The sequence below is a fragment of the Sturnira hondurensis genome, unplaced genomic scaffold (assembly GCF_014824575.4).
Source record: "Sturnira hondurensis isolate 20B ecotype Veracruz unplaced genomic scaffold, ASM1482457v3 Scaffold0021971, whole genome shotgun sequence".
Lineage (NCBI taxonomy): Eukaryota > Metazoa > Chordata > Mammalia > Chiroptera > Phyllostomidae > Sturnira > Sturnira hondurensis.
Window position 1 is genome coordinate 785,627 of NW_028094602.1, and position 27,242 is coordinate 812,868.

Consider the following 27,242-nt stretch of genomic DNA (forward strand, 5'->3'; position numbering starts at 1 on the left):
GCCTGGTGCTCTGCTCTGCTTGCCCTTCATTTTCCACACTTTCTATTCATGTAGTTAGACCCTCTTTCTTTCTTGAATGTGTCAAGGCTGTTCCTGACTCAGGGTCTTTGCACTGGTTGGTCCCCAGCAAACTTCTTTGCCTATCTTCTCTTGGCTAACTCCTACTATACTTTAGATAGTAATTCAAATGCTTTTTCCTTAGAGAGGTTGCTCTGGCCTCTCAAATTGAAGGAGGCCTCCTATTAATTTCTTTCATGGCATTTATCACAGTGATTAACAAACTTATTTACGTGCCTGTTGGTCTCTTCATTTGTTTACAGGAAGGCAGGACACGTTTTGTTAGTGATATTCCACGTGGCTAGGTCAATGCTTATTCAGTGTTCAATATCAGTTTGTTGAAGGAATAAAGCAGAGAACCGCGCATAAATTCACTATCACATGCTTGGCTCAGTTCCCACAAAGGTCTCCTGGCTTCAGAACATGACCCTCAGCTCTGCTTCGAGGGTGAGCTTTCCAAAGTAAGCATTGCCCATTGCTTCCCTGCTTCTTACCCTGTCATTGGAGGCCCTCCTTGACTGGAGACCAGCAGCAGGTCTTTCAACGAGACTCCCACACTTTGCCTCCCCGAGCTCGGGGTTACAGGGGACTACAATTCCGACAGTGCCCCGCGATCCGTCGTCACATTATTGGCTGAGCCTCTGGGGGCGTCCAATAAGACGTGGTTCTGTTGGTTTGTGCTGAGAGCTTCCACCTGGGAAGTTCGGTGTCTGCCTGTTAACTCGGGAGCTGGGTCGGGTTCCGGAGTGTTTGTTGGTCTCCTGCTGTGGGGGGCACAGAAAGCAGCAAGGGTCGCAGGGTGTCCTTCGGCATGGACGAGGAGGAGCAGGTCCGGGTGCTGCAGGACATCCAGATGAGCTAGCTGCCGGCGGGTGCGACGTGCGAAAGCGGTTTGAGCACGGCGGGCGTGGAGGGCGGGGAGGTTGCGGAAGCCGGAGCGGCGTTTTGGGGAGGTGCGTGCAAATAACGGGTAGGTGCGCCTGGTTCTTGGAATACTGCCTACTCCCTCGTGGAGAGATATCTCCCGCTGCCCAGTAAATGAGGTAGATGTGGCTCGGAAAATGCCTGGGGACCCCTGTGCAACGAGTGGCCACTTTAGGCTTCACCACTATAGTGGCCTCGGGGTAGAAAAAGTGGAGAGCGAGAAAGGTGAGGCCACATTCCAGCTCCAGTTGATGTAATTGTTACAGACCTGAATTTGTTCCACTACAAACCAAGTGCGTGCCTGTTGTTATGTATGCACGAGAAGCTTCCAATACTGGACAATTGCAACAGCCTCTTAATTAGGGATTCTTGGCTTCACAACACTGCAGCCAGTTGGGCACTGTAAAAGTTACGATTCAAATTGTGTGCACTTCTCCTTGGCTAAAACTCTAAGCAACGGTTTTAATGAATTCCTAGCGCAATGAAAATGGAAAGGAATGATCCCTCCTTACCTTGTGTTACAAACCTGTGCTGCTGACATCTCTGACCGCATCTCATGCCCGTTCCCATCCCTTACCACCCCGCGTCTATTCACTAGCCTCAGACCTCCTTGTCCCAGCAAGATACCAGCTTACTCCAAGCCCAGGACCTCTGCATTTGCTGTTTTCTCTTCCCCAGCTTTAACAGATTTTTTTTGCATAATTTAGTAATTTGTTTTTAGCGAATAAATTCCTAAAATTATATAACATTCTCTAATTCTGCTGTAATGATTGTATATTAGCAAATGCCTAAATGTTTTCCTGATTGAATTTCATAGCTATATGGAATAATAAAAACATTTCTAATTCCGTCATTTGAAACAACAATGTAAACACCATTGCATTATTGTCTTGCTGAGAAAACGGGAAGTTTTAAGATGCTAAATCTAGATTCTGATGATTTTGAAATGAATCCTTGCTTTTCCCTATAGCTCTATAAAGCAATTATCATTTTTAGCACAGTCATATAGAAACCATAATTCAGTTGACTGCTGAAGGTCTTTTTCAGATTTTTAAAAAAATATATTTTATTGATTATACCATTACAGTTGTTCTATTCCCCCCCTTCATTCCCCTCCACCCGCACACTCCCTCCCCCACCATTCTCCCCCGCCTTAGTTTATAACCACGTGTCTCAAGTTCTTTAGATTTTATATTTCCCCCACTATTCTTGCCATCCCCCTATTTTCTACCTACTGTCTATGCTATTTTCTGTACCTTCTCCCCCTTCTCCTCCTCCCACTCCCCTGTTGCTAACCCTCCATGTGTTCTTCATTTCTATGGTTCCACCCCTGATCTAGCTGTCCTCTTGGTTTGCTTTTGTTTTAGGTGTGGTTGTTAATAACTGTGAGTTTGCTGTCCTTTCACTGTTAATATTTTTATCTTCTTTTTCTTATATAAGTCCCTTTAGCATTTTATATAATGAGGGCTTGGTGATGATGAACTCCTTGAACTTGACCTTATCTGAGAAGCACTTTATCTGTCCTTCCATTCTAAATGAAAGTTTTGCTGGATAAAGCAATCTTGGCTGTAGGTCTTTGGATTTCATGACTTGGAATACTTCTTTCTAGCCCCTTCTTGCCTTTAAGGTCTCTTATGAGAAATCCACTGACAGTCTGATGGGTACTCCTTTGTAGGTGACTGTCCCCTTATCTCTTGCTGCTTCTAGGATTCTCTCCTTCATTTTAGTCTTGGCTAATGTAATTATGATGTGCCTTGGTGTGTTCCTTCTTGGGTCCAACTTCTTTGGGACTGTCTGAGCTTCCTGGATTTCCTGGAAGTCTATTTCCTTTGCCAGACTGGGGAAGTTCTCCTTTATTATTTGTTCAAATAAATTTTCCACTCGTGGCTGTTTCTTTCCCCCTTCTGGTACCCCTATAATCCGGATGTTGGAACGTTTAAAGATGTCCTGGAGGTTCCTAAGCCTCTCCTCATTTTTTTGAATTCTCATTTCTTCATTCCTTTCTGGTTGGATGTTTTGTTCTTCCTTCTGGTCCATTCCATTGATTTGAGTCCCAGTTTCCTTTCCATCGCTATTGGTTTCCTGGACATCTCCCTTCATTTCAATTAGTTTAGCCTTCATATGTTCCTCTAATTTGTGACTATAATCAACCAGTTCTGTGAGCATCCTGATAAACAGTGTCTTGAATTGTGCTTCTGAGAGGCTGGCAATTTCTCAGTCACTGAGAGTTATCGGCTCTGGGACTTTGAGTTCTTCTTGCGCCATCTTTTGGGCTGTTTGTGCCTGTTATGTAGCAGGATTGGAGCCCTAGGTGTTCATCAGAGCAAGGCAACTAAGTCGCTGGGTTGTGATGCTGTATGTGGGGGCGGGGTCAACGAGGAACAATGGTGTCCCATCTGCCGTGTCCTGCCGAGGCCCCCACAGGTGTGGCAGCTGCCACCGTCACTGGGCCCACACGTTTTGTCCCACTGCACATGAGTGTGCCACCGCCGTCAGCCCTCGCCCCCTGGGGCCTGCGTGGTCCGTCTCACTGTGTGCGAATGTGCGACCGCGGTCAGTCTGCCCCACACCCTGACTGGGTCNGGGTCAACGAGGAACAATGGTGTCCCATCTGCCGTGTCCTGCCGAGGCCCCCACAGGTGTGGCAGCTGCCACCGTCACTGGGCCCACACGTTTTGTCCCACTGCACGTGAGTGTGCCACCGCCGTCAGCCCTCGCTCCCTGGGGCCTGCGTGGTCCGTCTCACTGTGTGCGAATGTGCGACCGCGGTCAGTCTGCCCCACACCCTGACTGGGTCCGGGCCACTTGCGAGCCTAGGTCTGAGGATCTTTCCTGCCGGACCCTGCTCTGCTGCTGGCTCCGCCCCTCTTACCGTCCCCGTTGAACGGTTAATGGTTGTCGGACTTCCGTATAATTCAATTTTCTGTTTTGTGGCTATGTCTTTGTTCTCCAAACCTTTGCTGTATTCAAACTTGGTTGTGGGAGAAGGCACAGTGTTTCCACCTATGCCTCCATCTTGGCAGAAGTCCTTTTTTTTCAGATTTTGTCCTTTCTATCTTTTTTCTGAAACTGATTTCTGGGGGATCTGTCAGTGCTAAGAGTTCTTACGTGATGTTTGCTGGGTAATGTTTGCCTAATACTTCAACTCCCACTTGTATTACTTTACTTAGCTCTACAGGGATGTATGCAAATGCCAGACTCTTCTGATACTGTGTTGCCAATTACCTTACCATTGTTCCAGATTCTTTTATTTCTCCCAGATCAACATTGTCTGTTGCCAAGGTGAGGTAGACTAGTCTCTCTTTCATACCCTTGGCTTTAATCTGTTTCAGTGCTTGCTTTGCAATGAAGTCTGCTGGCTGCATCACGATTCTGATTAACACTTCTATTCCAGGCCTTATCTGAATCTCCCCTTGAACCCTCCCCCCCCCGTTTTTCTTATATCTGGCTCTTATCATTCTTGTTATAGTTAAAATATAATATCTGAGTATCCTTCCCTGACGACTTAAAGTACCTTCCCACCCACGCTGTCACACATCTATTTTTTTTCGTGGTGCTCATCAGCATTTCCGACTTCTATTAATAATTTACTTGTTTATTGTGTTTTCCAGTACAGTGTAAGGTCCTTGAGGCTAAGGCCCTTGTCTGATTTGAGGCTCTACCCTCACAACCTAGAATAATAAAAGCAGCTCATATTTGAATGCTACAGGGATGCCCTTAATAGGTATTCTCTCATTTAATTTTCAACAGCTTGATGAGAAATGTAGGATTCTATTTCCTCATTTTATAGGCTGGAGACAACCAAGGCACTGAGAGATGAAGTAACTTATCCAGGGTCACCTAGGTGACATGTGGTAGAACTGAGATTGAAGTAGGCAAGTCAGGCCTGTTCATTGAATGCTATACTACCTCCTACATCTGTATATGGCAGATAGTGGTGCTTTGTGGATGTTGAGTGATTAAATGACTGAATCCATTGAAACAGAGACTGAGTTTAAATGGAGTGCATAGAACTGGGTGTAGGTGAATTAATTAGGCAAGTGGCTCATGACATCAGGAGGCCCAGCTTCTGGACAGATCCTCATTAGCTGTTGTGACCTTGGGTGAACAACTTATGTTTTGAGTCTCAGTCACCATGTTTTAAAAGAAATAGAGGAGAGGGTGTGATAATCCTAAGTGCTGCATACAATAAGATGAAGATGTGTGTTGAAGTGTTTAGAGAAAGTACAGAGTGCTTTTTAACAGACTGGGGGCCTCTGATTCTTCGTGCCATAGTACTTAGTGTATTTGCTGCCTGCTGGGTGTTATCTAATCTTGACCTGACTGGTGGCAATGACAAAATGAGGAGAAGATGGCTGGTGTTTGAAGTTTGAGAGGCAAGAGCCTAAATTGAAAGTTAGATACCCTCGCTTCTGTTTGTGTGTTCTACTACCTTACTACTTAGTATCTTGCTTTTGGGAATGTTGGAGAGTAGGTCAGTGGGAGTTCCTTGGGAAGTGATTTCCTTTAAGTTGCCAGAGGAACATCATATGTTTTGGGTATTATATCAGACAAATACATTTTATTTCTAGTTTTCTTAACAATTCTGCAAAATGTAAATTCTCTTTAAAAATGGAGAATCAGGCATAGAAAGATTAAGGAATTTGCCTAAGGTGTTATCTGGGTAACTTCTGGGACTTTAATCCAGACCTTTGGTTGCAAAAAGTAGTCTTTCCTCATGACTCCAGCTTCCTCCCCACCACTTACATGCAAGACAGCAAGAAAATTTTGTGACAAAGATTCCACATGTCCTGACAGGGCACTGGTGTCTCACTTAGTTCTACCAGAGGTTGTTAACATGAGAGGGAGCTTTGGTGACTGGTTGACTGCTGGGAAAACTCTTTAGACAGAATAAACAACTTGCCCTGAAGTATACTATGGGGTATACAGCCCCATGCTATGACAGTCCTTTCTTCCCTCTGTCCCTTCCTCCCTTGGAGATCAGAGAAAAGGTGGTGACTACAATGAAGTGTTTTGGTTTAGTGACTTTTTTGTTTGCAAACGACTTTAGGGTTGAGGAGTCCATGTGTCTTTAGGCAGGCAAGTAAAACCCAGTAGAAAAAATCACTGGATTAACAAAATAAGTTAATTTTTTAAATTTAGTTTTTATTCTATAATCATAAATTGAACTCTGTAATCCATCTAGATTTGGAAGGGGTAAGGAAAATATGGAACCTAATGAACTGTGATCAGAGCTTGAAGATTGTAGAACATTCCAAGCATGAGGGAGTGAAGGGGTGCTCTCTTTAGCTACAGAGGGAATGGTCTGGTGGTTAAGATAAAACGCAAGTCAAATTTATTAGAGTTGTCTACAGTCGGCAATGGTGATTTTGCTGGTTTTGCCATTCCTGGACCCAAAGTGCTTTATAGCTGCCACAACATCCGTGTGTCTTTCACCTAGCTGAAGACCACATGCTTGCCATAACCATTCAGTCTTGGCAATGCAGATGAAAAACTGGGAACCATTTGTTTTAGGTTCAGCATTTGCCATGGACAAGATGCCAGGACCTGTATGCTATGGGGATGAAATTCTTACCAAATTTCTTTGCATAAATGAACTTGCCACCTATGCCATTATGGCATGTGAAGTCACCACCCTGGCACATAAATCCCAGAATAATAGTGGGAAACCAGGAATCTTAAAAGCCAAATCCTTTCTCTCCAGTGCCCAGAGCATGAAAGTTTTCTGCTGTCTTTGTCTACAAACACCTCCAAGGAGATGGCATCCCAATGGCTTACCTTTAACAGCAATGTTAAAGAATGTAGTGGGGTTGATCATGGCTGGGCACAGGAGCTTGGTAGTGGTGTTTGCCAGGTGGCTAAGAAGTTAATTTAATAGAAGGTGGGTGCCAAAGAAGAATATCTGCCCCAGCTTTTTCAGAGAAAGTAAAATATTTATAAAGACCACTTGTGTTTAATCCCCAAGGGGTGGTTCTAGAAAGTGCTCTACTTCCCTTAAAATTAAATGCTAGGGCCTTGCTAGTTTGTATATTTATTCACATAAATTTACATACTGAGTTCAAGCCCTATTTCTTTAGAAGGTAGAAGAAATTTAATTAATACAAAATGCTGCAATCAATTCCAGTTTTCAAAGCAAGCATGTGGCCAAAAAGTTCATTAGTTTTTTTTCCCATAAAATGGATTGAGTGGCACTTCATTGTCTTTAATTTCGTTCAAGACAATTTTGTTAGATTGTGTTGTGACAGCTGTCATATCACTGTGCATTTAAAAAATACTAATCAAGATTGGTGAATTTTTCTGTAACCATTTAAATATCCAAAATGGAAGAAAATATACAACATTTTCAGCATATTATGCTTTATTCCAAGAAAAGTAAAAATGCAACTGAAAAACACAAAAAAGATTTGTGCAGTGTATGGAGAAGGTGCTGATTTAATGCATCAAAAGTACTTTGTGAAGTTTTGTGCTGGAGATTTTTCATTGGATGATGCTCCACAGTTGGGTAGACCAGTTGAAGTTGGTAGTGATCAAATCGAGACATTAATTGAGAACAATCAACATTATATCATGTATGAGATAGCCAGTATACTCAAAATATCCAAATCAAGTGTTGAAAATCATTTGTACCAGCTTGGTTGTGTTTGGGTTTCACATATTAAGTGAAAAAAACCTCCTTGACTGTATTCAAAACAAATTATGACAGGTGATAAAAAGTGGACATTTTATAATAATGTGGAATGGAGGAGAGAGTGGGGCAAGTGAAATGAACCATACCAAAGGCCAGTCTTCATCCAAAGAAGGTGTTGTTGTATATATGGTATGGTTGGGAGGGAGTCCTCTATTATAAGCTCCTGGAAAACCAAACAATTCTGTCAAGTACTGCTCCCAGTTAGACCAACTGAAAGCAGCACTCAACAAAAAGTGTCCAGAGTTAGTCAACAGAAAATGCATAGTAATCTATCAGGTTAATGCAAGACCTTATGTTTCTTTGGTGACTGGGCAAAAACTGTTACGTCTTGGCTGGGAAGTTCTGATTCATCCGTCACATTTGCCAAACATTGTACCTTTGCATTTACGTTTATTTCAGTCTTTACAAAATTCTTTTATTTTTTTAAAGATTTTATTTATTTATCTTTAGAGGGGGAGGGGAGGAGAGAAGGAGAGAAATATCAATGTATGGTTGCCTCTCGTGAGTCCCCTGCTTGGAACTGGCCTGCAACTCAGGCATGTGCCCTGACTGGGAATCGAACCACGATCGTATGGTTCGCAGGCCCGCGCTCAATCCACTGAGCTACACCAGCCAGGGCCAAAATTCTTTTAATGGAAAATATTTCAATTCCCTGGAAGACTGGAGAAGGCACCTGTAAGAGTTCTGTGCTCAAAAAGATAAAAAAGTTTTGGGAAGATGGAATTATGAAGTTGTTTGAAATATGGCAAAAGGTAGTAGAACAGAATGGTGAATATGTTGTTCAATAAAGTTGTTGGTGAAAATGAAAACTGTCTTTTATTTTTACTTAAAAACAAATGAATGTTTTACCCAACCCAATACATAAAGACTTCATTTCAACTAGGATGTTTAACCTCATCCTCCAATAAGAGAAGACACACACATGGCAATAATGTCCTGTTAATATCTGCTTTGCCTATTCTCTGCTTCGTGTAAGCAGCCATCTTTGGCTATTTTACTGAAATTGGTTGCTTCTAAAGGTCCAGATTCCACACTCTTTTGCATTTTCTCTAGTACTTCCCCAGCTTGGTACTTTAAGATATGTTCCCAGGCTCATTACACCCTCCTGTCTATGAGGTGAGTCTGGGCCACTGGTGAGAGGAAGATCAAGGAGTATGTAGTAGACACACAAGAAACAGTTCCCAGAGAAGCCACATGCTGAGCACTGTGTCCATAGCTGCCATTTATCCATCACCTCAGCAAAATGTGTACTGTGAAGGTGCTACTTGCTAGGTACAGGGCCTGGGCTTACAGAGACAATAAGGACAAAGCATAAGGTCCCTGCTTGCATGGAGACTTAAGCCCAGTAGGGAGGATAGATAAAGAAAGAAAGAAGAAAGGCAAGGGAATAAAAGAATTGCAAGTTCTGTGAAGGAAACAAAGGATGCAAAGAGTAATGGGGCTAGCTGCTCGAGGTGAGATAGTCAGCTAATGCTGCTCTGAGGAGATGACTTTGAAGATGTGCCTGAGCCAGCCAGTAGAAGTGCACATATTTACTCTTTGCTGGATGTTTTAAGAACACTATCTCAGATATTCGCCATGGTGACCTTGTGAGATTTTATCATCCCCATCTCAGAGGTGAGGGAACAGGTTCAAGGAGGTAAAGTAACCGAAAGTCACAGTGCGTTAGTGTTTGAACTGGAATTTCAAATGTTCCATCTCCAAAAGTTATGTGCATGGCAACCACATGGACTGGGATGTTGGAGAAAGTTGTCCAGCTGAGGAGGCCAGACAGATAATGGGCACTGAATGCCAGAGAGGTCTGTATACATGTTGCTCTGGAGGCAACAGTGCATCTCTCTAATCAGGAGTGGAGCTTTGCAAAGATTGTACCTGATGATGGTGACCATTTTTTAAAAGATTTAGTTTGTTTATTTTTAGACAGAGGGGAAGGGTAGGAGAAAGAGAGGGAGAGAAACATCAATGTGTGGTTGCCTCCTCAAGCACCCCTTTCTGGGTACCTGGCCCACAACCAAGGCAAGTGCCCTGACTGGGTATCAAACTGGCAACCCTTTGTAGGCTGGTGCTCAATCCACTGAGCCATACCATCTAGGGCTGATGATAGTGATTTTTAAAAAAATATTTTATTTATTGTTTGAGAGAGGGGAAGGGAAGGAGAAAGAGAGGGAAACATCTACAGGTTGTCTCTTGTACACCCCCAACTGGGGACCTGGCCCTGACAGGGAATTGAACCAGTGACCTTTACTTTAACAGGCTGATGCTCAACCTACTGAGTCAGGTCAGTCAGGGCAATGGTCTTTCTTTCTTTCTTCCTTCCTCCCTTCCTCCCTCTCTCCCTCCCTCCCTCCCTCCCTCCCTCCCTCCTCCCTCCCTCCCTCCCTCCCTCCCTCCCTCCTTCCTTCCTTCCTTCCTTCCTTCCTTCCTTCCTTCCTTCCTTCCTTCCTTCCCTCCCTCCCTCCCTCCTTCCTTCCTTCCTTCCTTTTCTTTTTTTCTTTTCTTTAAAAAACCCCAGCTTTATAGAGTTGTATTTTACATACAAAACACATCCATTCCAATCCATTTTTTAAAGACATTTATAAAGTTGAGTAACTGTCATGAAAATCGGATTTTAGGACATTCGCAAGACCTAAAAAGTTATATATTTGCAGTCACTCTCCACTCACACTTCCAGCCTCAGGCCACCATTAATCCTTCTGTCTCCATACATTTATCTTTTCTGGACATTTCATGTAAATACACTCATACATCTTTTATATCTGGCTTCTTTCACTTAGCACAATGTTTTTGGTATTGGTTTATTGATGTACCATGTATCAGTAGTTCCTTTTTATTGCTGAATAGTATCTTATGATATGGCTATATTGCGTTTTGTTTATCCAGTTATCAGTCAGTGCATATTCAAATTGTTTCTAGTTCTTGACTATTGTGAATATTGCTGCTGTGGACATTTATGTACTAGTTTTTTGGTAGACATATGTTTCACTTCACTTGGGTAGATACCTTAGAGTAGAATTGCTGGGTCATTCTGTTAATGAGTTTGTTGAGTTGTTAGGTTTAACTTGTTAAGAAACTGTCAAACCCTTTTCTAAAGTGGCTGCACCACTTTACATCATTCCCATCAGCAATATATGAGGGTTCCAATTTCTTCATATTCACAGCCAAGCCTGTTAGTGTTTGTCTTTTTAATCATAGCTATGTGGGTGGATCTGAACTGGTATCTTATTGTGGTTTAAATTTGCATGTCCCTAATAACTAATCATGTTGAGTGTCTTTTCATGTGCTTTTTTTTTTGCCATCTATGTATTCTCTCTGGTGAAGTGTGTATTCAAGTCTTTTGTGTACTTTCAGTTGGGTTGTTTGTCTTTTTATTATTGAGATAAAGGATTTCTTTGTGCTGGATATCAGTCCTTTATCATATTATGATTTGCAAATATTTTCTCCCAATATGTGGCTTGTAGTTTCATTTTCTTAATGGTATCTTTGAAGGGCAAACATTGGTAATTTTTGATGGTTTACTTTATCAAATTGTTTTTTATTGATTGTGCTTTTGGTATCATATCTTATAAATCTTTGCCTAATTTAAAGTTATGGAAACTTTCTCCTTTGTTTTTTTTCCAAAGAGTTTTATGGTTTTGGTTTTTAAACTTAGGTCTATAATACATTTTGAATGAATTTTTGTGCATGTTGTGAGGTAAAGCTCTAAATTAGAGTTTTGCAAAAAATATTTTAAATAACCAGATAATAAATACTTTGGCCTTATCACTAGACAAAGTCACTAGAAGACCTTCGTCATTACTATTCATCTCTACCATTGAAGGGTGAGAGCAGCCGTAGGCAATATGCAGTGAATGGGTGTGGTTAGGTTTCATTAAAACTTTATTTACAAAATCAGGTGTCTGGTTGGATTTGGCCCTAGTACTAGAGTGGAACCCTCATCTAAATCCATCTTTTTTTTGCTTATTTATTTTTTTTAAATTGCATTTGTTGAGAAAGCTATCTCCTGCCCATTGAATTATGTAGGAACTTTTGTGAACATCAGTTAATCATAAACATCAGGACTCTCAATTCTGTTGAGAGTTCTACTGATGCATGTGCTGTATACTACCATGATTATTGTGGCATCGTAGGAAGTTTCAAAATTGGAAAGTATAAGGCCTTAAATTTTGGGTTTTTTTTTCAAGCTTATTTTGGTTATTCTGAGTCTTTTGCACATCCTTATACATTTCAGGATCAGTTTGTCAACTTCTGTAAAAAGTACCTATTGGGATTTTGATGGAGGTTGGTGTTGAATCTATAGATTACTTTGGGAGACTTGCCATTTTAACATTATTGGGTCTTTCAGTTATTGAATATGAAATCTCTCTTCATTTATTCAAATCTTTAAAAACTTTTCTCAGCATTATTGTACTTTCAGTATACAAGTCTGCACTTCTCTTCTTAAATTACTCCCAAGTATTTTATTTCTCTAGATGCTATTATAAATGGAGTTGTTTTCTTAATTTAATTTTTGGATTCTTTATTGCTAGTATGTAGATATACATTTGATTTTTGTATATTGATTTTTTTTTATTTTTGTATATTGATCTTGTATCAAGCAACCTTGCTGAACTCATTTACTTTAGATGTTTTTTTTTAATTCTTTAGGATTTTATATAGATAGAATCATGCTGTCTCCAAATAAAGACAATTTTCCTTCTTTCTTTCTCATTTGGATACCCCCATTTTTTCTTGCCTTATTGTATTGGCTTGAACCTCCAATACAATATTGAATAGAAATGGTGAAAGTGAATGTCTTTGCTTGCTCCACTACTTAGGGAGAAAACATTCAGTTTTCCACCATTAAGTATTTTAGCTGGAGATTTTTTCAAAGTTGCCCTTTATCAGATTGATGATTTTGTCTTTTAATATTCCCAGTCATTCGTTCCTCTCTGTCCTTAGATCCTGTTTTTCTTTTGAAAGCTCCTGGAGGGTAAAAGCTGTCTTATTACATTGGCTGTCTCATTAGTAAGTGCATATTGGATTGCATGCTTGAATTAGTGGATTGATGACCCTTCTTTTATCTAAGCTGGTGATCTGGTGGCAGCTGTGCATGAGAATCCTACTCTTCTGCTTACAATTCCAAGGCTTTAATGCAAACTTATTTCATTTGTATGCAGCAGACTTCCTTTGCTACCTTGCTATGGCCTAATACGAAGGTTCTTGAATGTTTCAGCATAAATGTGTTGATGCTCCTTATCATATTGTTTTATATTACATCATCTTAATTGACAGTTTAGAGGCACTGTGGAAAACAAAAGATCATAGAAGACCACCTCTTCATGTTTGAGATGGCTGTATGGTGCAGCACATTCATGCACCTGTTAGCTAAGTACCTTGAAGGGCTTGGATCACAAATCCTCTCCATTCTTCCTCAGATTTAATGCTCTACCTGAGTGCAGTTGATGAGACCACAACAAGAAATGCCAGCTTGAAAAGCCCAGGAAATAAATGGCTAAGTTCTCTACAGCTTTCCAATGAATGGTGTCTGTGGATCTGAATAGCAAGTCTAGCAAACATTGCTCAAATACACAACATGTACCAGTCCTGGGGCTGGGTGCTTTCCCAGGTGTTATTGTCCTTATTGGTGTTATTGGTGGTCCTGAACATCACATCTTCTGACATGTGGTGAAGTATCCAAATAAGTGTAGCTGATTCTAAAGGGGAGCAGAGAACTTTTGGCCCCTCTACCTTTCCCTCTTCAGTTGCTCAGGAGTGGAGAATCAACTTAAAGATAAGATGGTATGAAGGCCTGGATGCCTATATGTATAGACTTTCTTTTAGTGTTCTGCATTTATCTGGCTCAAAGGTTCCCAGAATCACTGGCTATGAGGAGAACAGTAAATGCTGGCTACAAAACAAGGCTGTATTTTACTGGCAGACTTAGCAACTTTCAAGGGTTTATTTGAACATCCTTTAAATTTCTTGTTATAGTGCTACAGCGCAACCAGTAATAAAATTTAAATGGAGTAAGAGTTGAGGTGATTTCCATCTTACCTTCTGATTTCAGTATATAACCCTTAAATTAAATAAATTGAAAGTCTTTTGTAATACTCTTTAACTGTACTGCAGTATAGTGAAGATCTTTCTATGTAAAAGATTAATCTATAATGTAATATATGGAGGGTTGTTAACTTTAACTCTTATGAAGTTTATCTCAGGTTAGTTCCCTCATTTGAGAGGTAAATCAGGTTAGTTCCCTCAGTTGGGAGGTAAAGATGCTACATTGGAAGCCTCTTTGATTCTGTAGATTTTAAGTACTACTCAGAAAGAGGTTGCTGCATACTCTCCTGTAGCAGCTCTGGTTTCCAGGATCAAACCTTCTGAGTGTGGCTGTGTTACCGAACAAGGGTCTGAGGGGGGGGGCAATACTTGGCCCACCGAGGGATGCCAAAAACTGCTACAGAAAACAGGGGCCCCTCCCAAGGACGATACACTAATATCTATAGGGCTCTTCTGTCCGCCACCAATTGGAAAGACATCTCTCAATGCCAGAGATTTGTGAAAAGGAAACAAAATGTTTATTTAATGCTATTCAGGCCTGATGCCTTCCTTAAAATATCAAAGTCTTTAAGGGTATACACCTACACACACCCACACACAGCACTCCCTTCTCCCACTGTCCCAACTCCGGGTACCGTAAATCAGGAAAAGAGCACATGTCCGTTTTTCAGGTCGCTGGCACGTGAGCTGTGTCGCCTGCCTGTCCAGGCAGGATCTCCAATTAATCCAAAGTCATGTGGCACCTTTCACTGGCAAGAGTTCTTTGTACCAAGTCCTAGTCAAAGTCTCTCCTGGTTTCCAGGCCACTCAGCCAAAGGGAGCACGCCAAAGCTGCGTGGGCCTCTTCTACCAAAGCCGCACTCCACCAAAGCGCATCTTTCTTCTTCACCTGGCCGCAGGGATCTCCATTCTGGCAAAGCTGCGTGGTTTTCCCTTTCACCTGGCCAAAAGGGGGTCTTCACTCTGCTAAAGCCACATGCCTCTCTCGCAGGCACTTTCTCAGAGAAGCAGCCCCAGTTCCAGCCTGGTTAGCTGCCACTCACTTCTCCCTGGCCCAAAACTTGGCCACAGCTCTTTAACATATCTATGAAACCAGTTAAAGGTTATAGATATGTTAAATGACCATTCCAGAGGTTAGCTGCACAACTGTTGCTATGCAAAGCAGCTCTCAATGGCCCTGCTCCATTCTTCCCTTCCCCCAACTGACACCTTGTGAGGGGGTGAGGATATCTTAATATTTCTTCCAATATTCCTGTACACTTTGAGTTCTGGACACCATTTCAAATCTTTTCTGGGTCCCCCCTTGGCTGCACCCTGTATCAGCTGGTTGAAGTTTAAGAATGTTCTCTAATTCAGCTCTCTTACCCTTCTACACCCTGTCCCTGGTCATTCTCTTTCATCTTCATTCATGAGCTGATGAGTTCTGCATTCTAAATATGCAACTCAGAGATGTTCTGAATTCTGCTGGTTATGTCCCCTTTCATGTTGCCTGGGCACTTGTAACTCACTACTTCTAGTGGAACTTATCCGCATCCCCTCCACTGCCACTTAGAAATCATTCTGTTTGCTAGGTTGTGAATGACTCCATCCAGACTCTCATCCAGAAAGCTGGATCCTACATTCCTTTTTTTTCTCTATGGTTAATGACAAATCTTGAGTTCTCCTTTCTGTTTTTCTCCTCTTTATCCTTTGTTTTATCCTTCTGTTTATGTCAGTTTAGGTCCATTCCATCTTTTCACTAGTCATCTGATAAATTGTTTTTTCCCCCAGTAGGCTTGCCTCCCACAAATCTATACCTCCTGGTGCTAACAGAATAATTTTTTTAAAGGTAAATTTTACTTTTGGACTTGTTTCAGGCAAGTGGTAAAGAAATTCAGAAGGTGGCACATAGGGAAAAGAACATCTGACTTTTACCTTGTCAATGCTGCTCTCAGAGGCATCCCCTGTTACCAGCTTCTTGTATTAGTGATTGTTCTGATTAAAGCTAATAGTGTTACTCCTTCCCTTCCTGTTCTACAAGCTTCCCGTGCCTCTAGGCTAAAGGCAGACTCTTGGGCCTGGCTTACAAGGCCCTGCATGTGCCAGCAGTACTTTCTGCCTCTTACTACACATCCCAGCAGGGAGGACACTTGCTCCTGCTATACTCTAAGCTATTTCACGCTTCTGTGCCTGTGATTCTGTTCCAAGTGTGTAGTACTTCCCTTTGACTGGCTAAATTCTTCTTCATCCTTAGAACTGATTCCAATGTTACCTTCAGAAGGACATCTTTTGTGATGTCACTGCCCCACTCCCCAGTGGTCACCATCCTGGGTCCTGCAGATTCTGTTCACCACCAAGTACTTATTGCTCTGGGCAGAGATGATCTCTTCTTTGCTTACTCTTTTACCACTACATGAGCAGGAGCTACCTCTGTCTGTCCCTAGCACCTAGTCCAGAGCTGGGCACAAGTCAGCAAAATACTGTTGGACAGAATTTTAAGCCACTGGCTGAATTTTCTTGCCCCAAACCATGAGTCCAGAAACTTTGTGATTTTAATTGAATTAGTAATTGCCAACATCTAAAAATTGAAGGCTTTTCATAAATTTAATTTTAAACTTTCTTGGGAAACAATTTAAAGTCTGGTCCACATTCCCATGTGGTGACCCTTTCTTAGAGTTATGGGAACATATACTTTACCACTGTCCTCACTACATTGTCATTGCCCTTTCCACCCTACCAGTTCCATTTTACTTAACTTTTTTACCTGTTTGACCCCTGTGGGCATTTGTGTTTATCACACTTGGTGTAGGAGGTCTCCAAGGGCTCTTCTTGGCGTGACATTCTGGGACTTGAGTCTGTGATGAGCAGCTGGGGGATCTGACTTGACCTCACTGAAAACTGAAGGACCAGTGAACAAAATTTCCAAGGCAACAACCTTAAGCAAGGGGAGGGATCTTATTTAGGATCACAGGTTTGGGTAGCACCTCCATGGGGATTGGGGTGTCCAGGCAGCAGGAACCACTGACAGACCTGATAAGTTTTTTTCTGGAAACTGTCCTAGGTTCTCAGCCTGAGTGGAGGAGCCCTAGGCCCTGGTAGGAGAGAACAATAAGTTGCAGTTTATCTCCTGGCACCTGTGCATCCTCAGAAAATGGTGCCCTGAGTGGCCATGGGTATGGCTGTACAGACCTAGTTCACTGCTAATTCACCACAGAACCTTTGGCAAGCTGCTTCTCCGCACCACACCTTTTACGCTCTTTTCATGAGGAGGACACCTCTCCTGCCTATGAGGGAGTGAATGCACTAGTTAATGCAAAGATAATGGGTAGGAAGCTGTCTGCACATTGTTTCTTCTCAAGTGTGTGTAGATGAGTAAAATTTTAAGACTCAAAAGTGCTTATTTTCATACTGACATTTTACTAATTTAAGTGGGCTGTCTGTTTTATGAGTACATGTTCCCCCTTTTACCCCTTAATCTAGCCTGGGGCTCAATAAAACCCCATAAACTGGGAAATGCGACTTTCACATAGTTTTACTTTTCTTGAATTGGCCCTTCTACAAACATGGTTACTTGTCACCTCAGTGGCTCGGTGTTACTGTCTGCCTTTACTTGTGTGAGTATTATTACTGTTAAGTGCCCCCAGCTTTGGATGGGAGTCTTGGCCCCAGCACTTAGAACTTCATGTAATCTTGGGAGAATTGTTGCACCTCCCGAACTCTTACTGCTTCATCTGTAAAATGGCAATGCTCCTAGACTAGGGGCTGGCATTTGGGGCATGCCCAGAGAATATTAGGTAGTGGTTGTTTTAATTGTTATTTTTACATAAGAACCCCTGCCATCACTCTAGGGTTGAGTGCCTCTGCTACAGCTTTGAGCTGTGTTGCCCCCTTCTGGAATTTGGGGACATCACATCCTCTCTGGTCTCCTCAGCACTTAGATGCCAAGGAATTCTGTTTCTTTCTCTACATGCAGCCTCTTGCAGCTTCCTGTGTAATCTCTCTTTCCCTATGGAACAGAGATGCTGGATAGATTTAGAGGCTGCACACACACAATGGTTTTTGGCTCTTGTTGACAACCCCCTGTCCAGTTAGCCAGGCTTGGATGTTGCTGTTATCTTTCCCTCATTTAGTTCTTTAAGACTTTCTTCTTGCAAGATGCATCTCATTTTTAAAGTGCCACCGGTTTACAATTTATCCTAAATATATTTTCAGGCTTATTCAAGCCTCCATATGAAAGCATGCTCTTTCCCTCTTTATAGTACACATGAGCTACTGTATGTTCCATTCTATAAATTGCTTCTCTTCTTTTTAAAGATGTTATTTATTTATTTTTAGAAAGAGAAGGAGAAAGAAAGGGAGAGAAACATCAATGTGTGGTTGCCTCATGCACATTCCCTACTGCAGACCTGGCCCACAACCCAGATATGTGCCCTAACCGGGAATCAAACAGGCAGCCTTTTGGGTTGCAGGCATGCGCTCAATCCACTGAGCTACACTAGTGAGGCTGTAAATTGCTTCTTTCACTTGCCCTGTGCTCTGGTCAGCTACCAGATCTTCACCTCCTTGGTGTCTCTTGCATCCATTCATTTCCTTTAGTTCAGCAATTACATTTCAATCCTCTTACTCCTGATGTGCACTGCTGTGACAGACTATTCTGTGTAAGGTGACAATCTGACTGACTTCATGTTCAGAAAGCATTGGCAGCTCCCAACTGAATGCAGAATAAATTGCAGCCTCCTTACCATGTCATTCAAGGCCTTCACTGAAGGGAACCCACCTGCCCTCCACATCTGGTTTTCTTCACAGATTTATCCTATGTCAGGCTGAACCTCAGAGTTCTCTGCTATCTCTCTACCTTTGCTCCTGTCCTTCTCCTTTACTTTCACCCCTTCTCTGCAGTCATCTCTTTAGACCCAACTCAGGACAGCTCCCTTCCATCTGGAACTAGAGTTCCTTTACTAGTACCTTAGTTAAACTTCTCATACCTGACAGCTTAGCAGCTAATGTGGTCTTTGGGCATTTGTCTAGTCCACCCTCTCAGACCATAAGCTCTTGGGATGTAAAGCTCTTGGCTGTTATATCTTTATGTGCTCCATTGCATTAGTCTGTTGTGGACATGTGCCTTTAGTGAATATTTGTTTACTTCATCTATTTAACAAATATCGAGCACTTCCAGTGTGCTGTGCACTTTCTAGACACTGAAGATACAGCAAGAGCAAAAGAGAATCTCTGCTCCCATGAAGATTATATTCTGGTAGCAGTAAAGGCAAGCAAGTGGCCAAATGTGAGTTATGTCAGGTGTGTAACAAGTGCTGTGAAACAAAATGAAGCATAGGAAGAGAGAGAAAAGGTAATGATATAGGGTTGTGACTCAGGGTTGTCAGGGAATTACAGGAAGTGTTTTGTTTGTTTGTTTGTTTGTTTGAGCCTACTTGTGACTCCAGTGATGTTCCCTGGCTTCTCTTAGCAATCTTGACTCCTTTATTGCTTTAGCTTTTGCAGTAGTTGTCCCTTCCAGGGGCCCCTCCTGCCTGTGAGTGTTGCTTTGCAAGTATATCTCCCCTTGCTCTTGTCATTGGGGCCATCATCCTTTTGCCCTACAGCAGACTGGACAGTGGTTAAGGAGTCAGGCAGCCTGGCCTGCACTCTGAGCTTCATAGCCTACATGAGTGCTTTACCCTTTCTGTGCCTTAGTTTTCTAGAGGGAGGTGGGGCATTGCATTGTGAGGATTAATGAGGTGATCTGTGAGTGCTGAGTGCACTTAACTAGTGTATTCATAAGTAGCATGTTATAGCTTGTAGTTACTATGACTCTGACCTCCATTACACTGGGTCAGTGGGACACTGCTCATTCCTATCATGATTCTTCTGTTCACTGTTAGATAATACCCACGTACAATTTTTCTGGCAGCACCCTTTCCCCCTAGCCTTTTAGTCATAGGGTGGCCACAACTTACTAATAAGCTTCTATGTTTTAAAAAAGAAACCTTTAATCCCCTCTTTGGGGACTTGCCTCTAAAGTCAGTGAGGAAAGCATTTGGTTGCAGCTATGCACTGGTTGTCATTAAGATGTGGCTTCTGGATTCTCAGTATATTTGTTAGGACAGAAGTGGTGAGGTCTCTGCATCCGTGTGACTTTAATTGAGGCCTGACTTCAGCTGTTTGTGGCTTGCTGACCCGTGACCATGGCAGTCCTGTGGCAGTGGGCTGGAGAGGGGAGGAGAGAGAGTCCTTTCCCGGTTTCCATGTTGTCACTGGAGTCATGGTGGTGGCAGGGAAAGGCCCTTCTTCCTTAAATCCTATGTTGCTTCATGCTGGGGGCAGTAGGTCAGAGCTGGAGAGCACTTTAAAAACAATCTTCCCATCCTGGCTGGTGTGACTTGGTGGGGCATTATCCCACAAAGCGAAAGGTCATTTCAATTTCCGGTCAGGGCACTGCGGGTTGCAAGTTTAGTCTCTGGTCAGAGTACATACCAGAGGCAATGGATTGATGTTTCTCTCTTGTATTGATCTGTCTCTCCCTTTTTCTCTTCCTCCCTTTTTCTATCTCTAAAAATAAATAAATAAAATCTTTTTAAAAAACCCAATCTTCCCAATTTAGTTTTGAACAGATTATGCATGCATTTAGAACCGTGCCTAGTTTAAAGTATGTGGTGACTCTTACCTATTGTTATTACAATAGTCCCCTTTATCCAGTTTTGCTTTCCACAGCCAGTGGTCAACCATGATTCAAAAATACTAGATGGAAAATTCAAGAAATAAATAATTAATACGTTTTAAGTTTAAATTAATAAGTTTAAACTGTTCACTGAGTAGTGTGATGAAATCTTGCGTCATCTCATCTGGGGTTCGAATGATCCCTTTGTCCAGTGCACACACACTGTATGTACAGTACAATAAGGTAATTTGAGGGAGAGACTATATTCACCTAACTTTTATTACAGCATATTTTATAGTTCTATTTTTTATTGTCCCTAATTTATAAATTAAATTTCATTGTAGGCTTGTACATATAGGAAAAACCAGTATATACAGGGCTTGATACTATCTATGATTTCAGGCACCCATGAGGGTCTTGGAACATACCCCATGTGGACTTCTCCATTACTGATTAGTTCATGTAATTTTTCATATCCAGTACGTGCCTGGTATGGATTATATTTGGTATTTGTATAGTGCTTTGCAGTTTCATATAATAGCTAGTACTGATTTTTACTTTGTAAAAACTTCTTTATGTAGATTACTTCATTTAATTCTCACAACGGCACTATAGTCTGTGCCACTAATTATTTTCATCTCACAGACAAAGAAACTGACATAGAGCAAGAAAGTCCCTTGTCCAGGGTCATGCAGCTAGTAAACAACTTACTTGGGATTCAAACACACATCTCTTTGACTACAAAACACTTAATTCCTGAGCTGTATGACAGGGGTCCCCATTTCATAGGTAATGGAGTAATGCTCAATGAAGGTAAAGAATGGGGTGAAGACCTCACAGCAGGAGTGTAGGTAACACTCCTTTTTTCTTGCACTGTTCTGGATTTGGCCCTCTCATCTCTGACCACATAGGACCATATCTGGCCAGCTATGATGGCGCAGTGACCAGGGCCTCTGGCACCAAGTTCCCAGACCCAAATGGCTCTGGAGACCTCATTCTGGTTCTCTTGGTACATGGAGCACTGCCCAGATGGTGTTTACTCTCACATGGCTGTTGTGTATGTATATATATTTGTTGATTAAAAATATTACTTGCTGCATTTTGTAGCAACATTAAAATATATTACAAATCTTGCATTGCCAACAAGAAGCCTGCCAATGTTTTCCTTAACACCTCATTCCCCATGTAGTATGGTTCAGATGATACCACCTGGGCTGGGACTTGGAAATCAGAGCCTGTGACTCAGCCTGTGTAGAACCCCACCATAGCTGCTCTTACTCTTGGATTAAAAGTGAGCCTTTAACTTGTACCTACCAGGGCATAGGTTCTTGCCTTTTCCTGGCTCTCTGGCCCAATTATTTGGCCTGATTCTTCTCACACACTGGCCTTCTGTCAGGCCCTTGGATATGCCAGCTTCAGCTCTTCTCAGAGACTTTATACTTATCTTCTCTGCTTGGAACTAGATCAATTTCTTCTGGATCTCAAGATGTAAATGTGGAGGCAGACGTCTTAACATTGGTGTCATCTCCTCTGAGAGGTCTTCCCCAATGCCTGTGGCTTCCTGCACACATCCCATCACTGAGATGATGTATTTTATTCTTTCCTAACACTTATCAGTAACATATATCACTGATTTTAAGACATGTTTTAACATCTCTGAAATAGGGATGTCATAAAATAGGTAGAATGGTAATTTCATTGGTGTTCTTTGTCTTCAGGTAATGTAAAAATAATGGCGTGATTTATAACTATTTTAGGTTGTCTTAGATTGGATGAAATAAGGTTTGTAAAATGTTTACTTGTTTATTGTCTCACCTCCCATTAGAATGTAAGCTCCATTGAAGCAGGGACCATGTCTCTTTCACTGCTGTTTCACTGCTGTTTCTTTCACCTACTGTTTCTAGAACATTGCTTTCACACAGTGGGTGCTTAATAAGCAAATATTTGCTGAGGGAAAAATGGGTTGGAGTTATGTTGTCCTTGGCCAGGCTCCTTCCTCTGGTTCCCAGGGCCTCCTTTCTACATGTGCCAGCATCTGTTCTTCCTGGTCACGTGACCCTTTATAGCATGACCATTACCAAGGTGATTGCCTGTTTCATGTACATCACCCATCATTGATCACCCATATGGTCACCCATATGACCACTCAGTGCTCTCCTCCCTTCGGACATCTGTCTCAGAGGACTGGTGCATCTCAGAGAATCCACTGGGAGCTGAGGGGAGAAGGAGAGCTGGTAAATGTTTAACAACTGGCTTTTCTCCCAAGAAAGTCCCCTGATTTCTGTGGCTTTTTAAGCTAAGTCTCTGATATTATATGTATATATTTAATCTTTAACTTATGCTGTGCTATAGAACAATTGTATTTGAATTTAAAAAATTATCAGGTCTCAAAAAATGTAGCTAATTTAAAGCTGGTCATAAAGTCAACCAGCTTGTACAGTTCCTGAAAATTTAAAAATTGGCTCTTGCAGGCCAATTTCAGCACACTTTTGGGACACCCAAATCTTCCTCCATGCAGGTTCCTCCATGCAGGTTCCCTTGCAGGCATGTGCCCTGACTGGGAATCGAACCGTGATTGTTTGGTTCACAGGCCCGTGCTCAATCCACTGAGCTACACCAGCCAGGTCTGAAGAGACTATTCTTACCCCATTAAATTGTATTGGTATGTCTGTCAATCAGTTTATCATAGATATATAGGTTTGATATATAGATATATAGATTCTTAATTTTCTTCTGTCACAGTACATGCTTGGTCTTCTTTTGTCCTATATTACTAAATAGCTATTTGATTTGCATCAATCTTAAATACTAGAGGGACTCAATTATTATTATTACTATTAAGTTGCTAAAAAATGTTTAAGCTGGAAAGCATCATACTAAGTGAAATAAGCCAGGCAGTGAAAGACAAATACTATATGATCTCACCTTTAACAAGAACCTAAACAACAAAACAAACAAACAGACAAAAATATAACCAAGGACACTGAAATAGAGAACAGGCTGACAGTGAACAGAGGGAAGAGGGGAGGGAATTTCAGGGGAAAAGGGGAAGGGTTTATAGGAACACGTATAAAGGACACATGGACAAAAATGAGGCAAAAATAAGGGGGGGGTGTAAAGGGCTGTAAAACTTGGGGATGGGCTGGGATGGGAATAAAAGGCAGAAAACTATACTTGAACAACAACTAAAATAGATAGAGAGATAGATAAAGAGATAAATAAATAAATAAATAAGTAAACGCAGAAGTGCTGAAAGTAAAAGTCCTGCCCCAGCTTTTTCTGCTGCTACTTGTAGGACTTTGTGTTTTTTTATGTAGCCTTTTAGACTTTCATATATGAACAGTTTCATACATGTGTGTGTGCATAAATGTGAGCATTCAAATGCATTCTCACATTTGTGAATGTACACATGCATATATTGACATTTATGTTTGTTTATAATTTTTATAATTGTATATCTCTTTTTGCAAAAATTGAGATATACAGTGTCCTGTGACTATAAATCAGCAGTATATCATATACATCCCTTTGTGACAGTTACATGTCTTACCTCATTCTTTTTTTATTTTTTTAAAGATTTTATTTATTTATTTATAGACAGAGGGGAAGGAAAGGGGAAGGGCAGAGATAGAAACATCAATGTGTGGGTGCCTCTCACGTGCCCTCCACTGGGGACCTGGTCCTCAACCTAGGCATGTGTCCTGACTGGGAATCAAACTGGTGACCCTTTGGTTAGCAGGCTGGCACTCAATCCACTAAGCCACACCAGCCAGGGCAACATTCTTTTTTCAGATTTAAAAAATTAAAAAAATGTTTTTTCTATGCTCACCAAAATGTTTTTTCTATCATGTTTTTTCTATTGTCCTCACCCAAGGACAATTTCATTGATTTTATAGAGAGGAGAAGGGTGGGATAGAAAGAGGGAGAGAAATATCAGTTTGAGAAACATCTCCTCTCACATGTGCCCTGGTCACATGTGCGCTAGTTGGGGACTGAACCCACCACTCAGGCATGTGCCCTGACCAGGAATTAAACCTGTGATGTTCTGATTTATGGAGTGATGTTCCAACCAACAGAGCCACACCAGCCAGGGCATCTCATTCTTTCTTAATGGTTTCATAATATATCATAGCAGGGATACATCATCATTTCTTTAATTAGTTCTTTATTGCTGCATATTTATATTGTTTTCTTTCTCCCCGTCCCCCCTCTATTTTAATGCTGCTAAATACATGTGGGAACACTTTTTTTAAAAGATTTTATTTATTTATCTTTAGAGGGGAAGGGAAGGAGAGAAGGAGAGAAATATCAATGTATGGTTGCCTCTCGTGAGTCCCCTGCTTGGAACTGGCCTGCAACCCAGGCATGTGCCCTGACTGGGAATCGAACCGCGATCATGTGGTTCGCAGGCCCGCGCTCAATCCACTGAGCTACACCAGCCAGGGCAACAGGAACACTTTTCTCAGATAGATACCTGAAAGTGGAAATTACTCATTGGGATTTTTGTCTTAAAGTAATTTTTACATTTCCCCCTCAACTGTGCTTTATGATGCTTTGCACATATTAGGCACTTCATTAATACTTACTGAAGTGAACACTTAAGTGTTTTCATTCTGCATTTATCCTTAGCTTGCTATTTCATTTTAATAAGCTGTTTAATGACACCCTCATGCCTATTTTACTTCCTTTAAAATGAATGAAAGTTTCCGTTATCCAGTCTTCATTAGAGGGAACTAAGGTGAAATGAGTATGTGTGGCACTGTGGAATATACAAAGTTGAGTAAGAGGAAACCCCAGCCTTCTAGATATTTACAAACCAGTAGGATGAGACAGATAAGGATGTGTGGTATGTCTGTCCTTAAGAGGCACACATGAGTTCTAAAAGGAACAGGAGAAATGCTACTTCACCTGGTTGCTAACAGGGAAGATTCTTCAGAGGAGGGGACACTGAGATGCCCTTAAAGGAAAGATAAGATTTGGGCATTTAAAGGCATATGAGGGGTGGGGGGCTGCTGGTGGTTCTCGTGGAAGAAGAGCATAATGAATTCAGAGGGGGTGAGAAAAGTGAGAACTCAGGTTTCACTGGTGCAGGGAGCAGCAGGTGATGAAGCTAGAAAAACAGCAAGGAACCTGCTGTGGCCAACCTGGAATTTAGACAGGGGTTTGGCACTAATCTGATAGGCACTAGGCCATTACAAGAAATTTGGGATGGAATTATGTTATTGGAATTGGTCTTGAGGATGTGGTGTCAGTGGTCAGACTAGGGCATGGTTAAAGGCTAATCCTCATTTAGAGAGGTTTCTATGGTATAACTTTTTCCCATTCCTCAATTCTTCCCTTAGCTTTCTGAAAATGTGGTTAACTGCATGAAGGACTCCAACCAGCCTTCCAAAGTGGGCCAGCTGACTTTTCCTCCTGCTCCTCCACCTTCCACATTAGGCACCTCTAAAAGCCCGGAGAAAGGTACGGCATGTTGTAGTGATTCTGTGGAAACCTGGATTAGAGTGTGAAAGGAATGACAAACCACATTCCTTGCAGAACATGTTTAACAGCTAATGGGGCTCGTGTTTGTTTTTGGGAGATAACTGCCTTTGAGGAGAGTGTGACTTCTGTGCATGACAGATGCTGTGTGCTATAATGAGAACAGCACAGGTTAGTCAGAGCTTCTGTGATTGGGGCTAAACTGTTTTGCCTTACTGTTTCAGTTTTTCTATATGTAAAAATGAGGCAAAAGGGCTTGGTTTGACAACTCCTATAAGAAGTTGCTTTTAAGGATTCATAAGCAAAGCATAATCATTAATGTTGGTATGGTCCAAAGCATGGTAGAGATGTATGTGAATTGGGACAATTAGCAGGAATTGAGTAGGTGACTCTGGTGTCAACCTCAGCAACTCCAACCTGGTCCACACATCCTGGTTCTGGCCTGGGCTTCTGGGAGGGCCTTTGATCCTATACCTCCCAGGAGTTCTTCATGCACCCATGCCATGCAGAGGTCTAAGCTGATTTGTTTACTACTGTTTCTTATCACAAATGAAGAAATTTGTGCTTTTCTCTAAATAACTACTTTCAGCAAACAGAAAGGAACAAAAAAAGTTTAAGAAAGGAGGTATAAGGTACAAAAATGTTAAGATATTACAAACTACAAAAGTCTTGGGGCAATTGCGATTCATGACAATCTGGGTCTTAGCTGTCACTTGTAACTTGATGTGTACTTTTTCACCAATTGACTGGAGGAGCCATGGCACTATGAGTATAAACTCTGTCTCACTGTGGATAACTGTTCTTTGTACTGTATGTGGTCTTACATTAGAGTTGTCTTTTCTGCTGATCCTTCCTATTAGGTTATAAAATTATAGAAGGCAAGAATGATACCCTGTCTATTCAGCATTTACTGAAAGCTAGCCAGGGATCAGGGCATGTGCCTTGTTCTGAGACACAGTGGCGGGTATAAAGAGACACCATTCTTATGGCACCCATTGCTCTAGTTAAGGAGCCAAATATACATATAACCTGGTAGGTCACATTTTTCATGTGATGCTGCAACACTAGATGCATGCCCAAAGTCTAAGGCAGAGGAGTGAGTGACTCACTATTTTAGGGCTGGGCTCCAAGGGAGGATGACCTTTGAAGTGGGTTTTGAAGGTGAGAGCAGTGGTAGACAGGTGGTTCAGGCATGGTGAATAACATCAGCAGAGCAGGTGCAGCCTGGCCAGTGTGGACCTTAAGGAAGTTTGCTATCTTTAGAGTACGAGTAGGAAAGAGGAGGTGTCAGGGCTGTGCTCAGGGACTAGGTCCTGGAGATCTCTACATAGTGATGAGAGAGCTTTGGTTTCATCCTTGTGACCAGAGTGCCTGCCAGGCCTTCTACATCTTTCCCCCTGTATTGTCTGCTTGAGG

The 27,242-nt window shown here is 41.8% G+C and overlaps 1 protein-coding gene across 1 annotated transcript in view; it reads left to right on the forward strand.

The window, feature by feature from the left end:
- Window positions 1-480: 480 nt before the first annotated feature.
- Window positions 481-27,242, forward strand: part of CHCHD6 (coiled-coil-helix-coiled-coil-helix domain containing 6) — a 337,874-nt gene continuing 311,112 nt past the window's right edge. Inside the window, 3 exon segments of the mRNA XM_037034052.1 lie at window positions 481-518; window positions 787-908; window positions 25,686-25,808. Of these exon segments, the coding sequence (XP_036889947.1) occupies window positions 481-518; window positions 787-908; window positions 25,686-25,808 (283 nt within the window).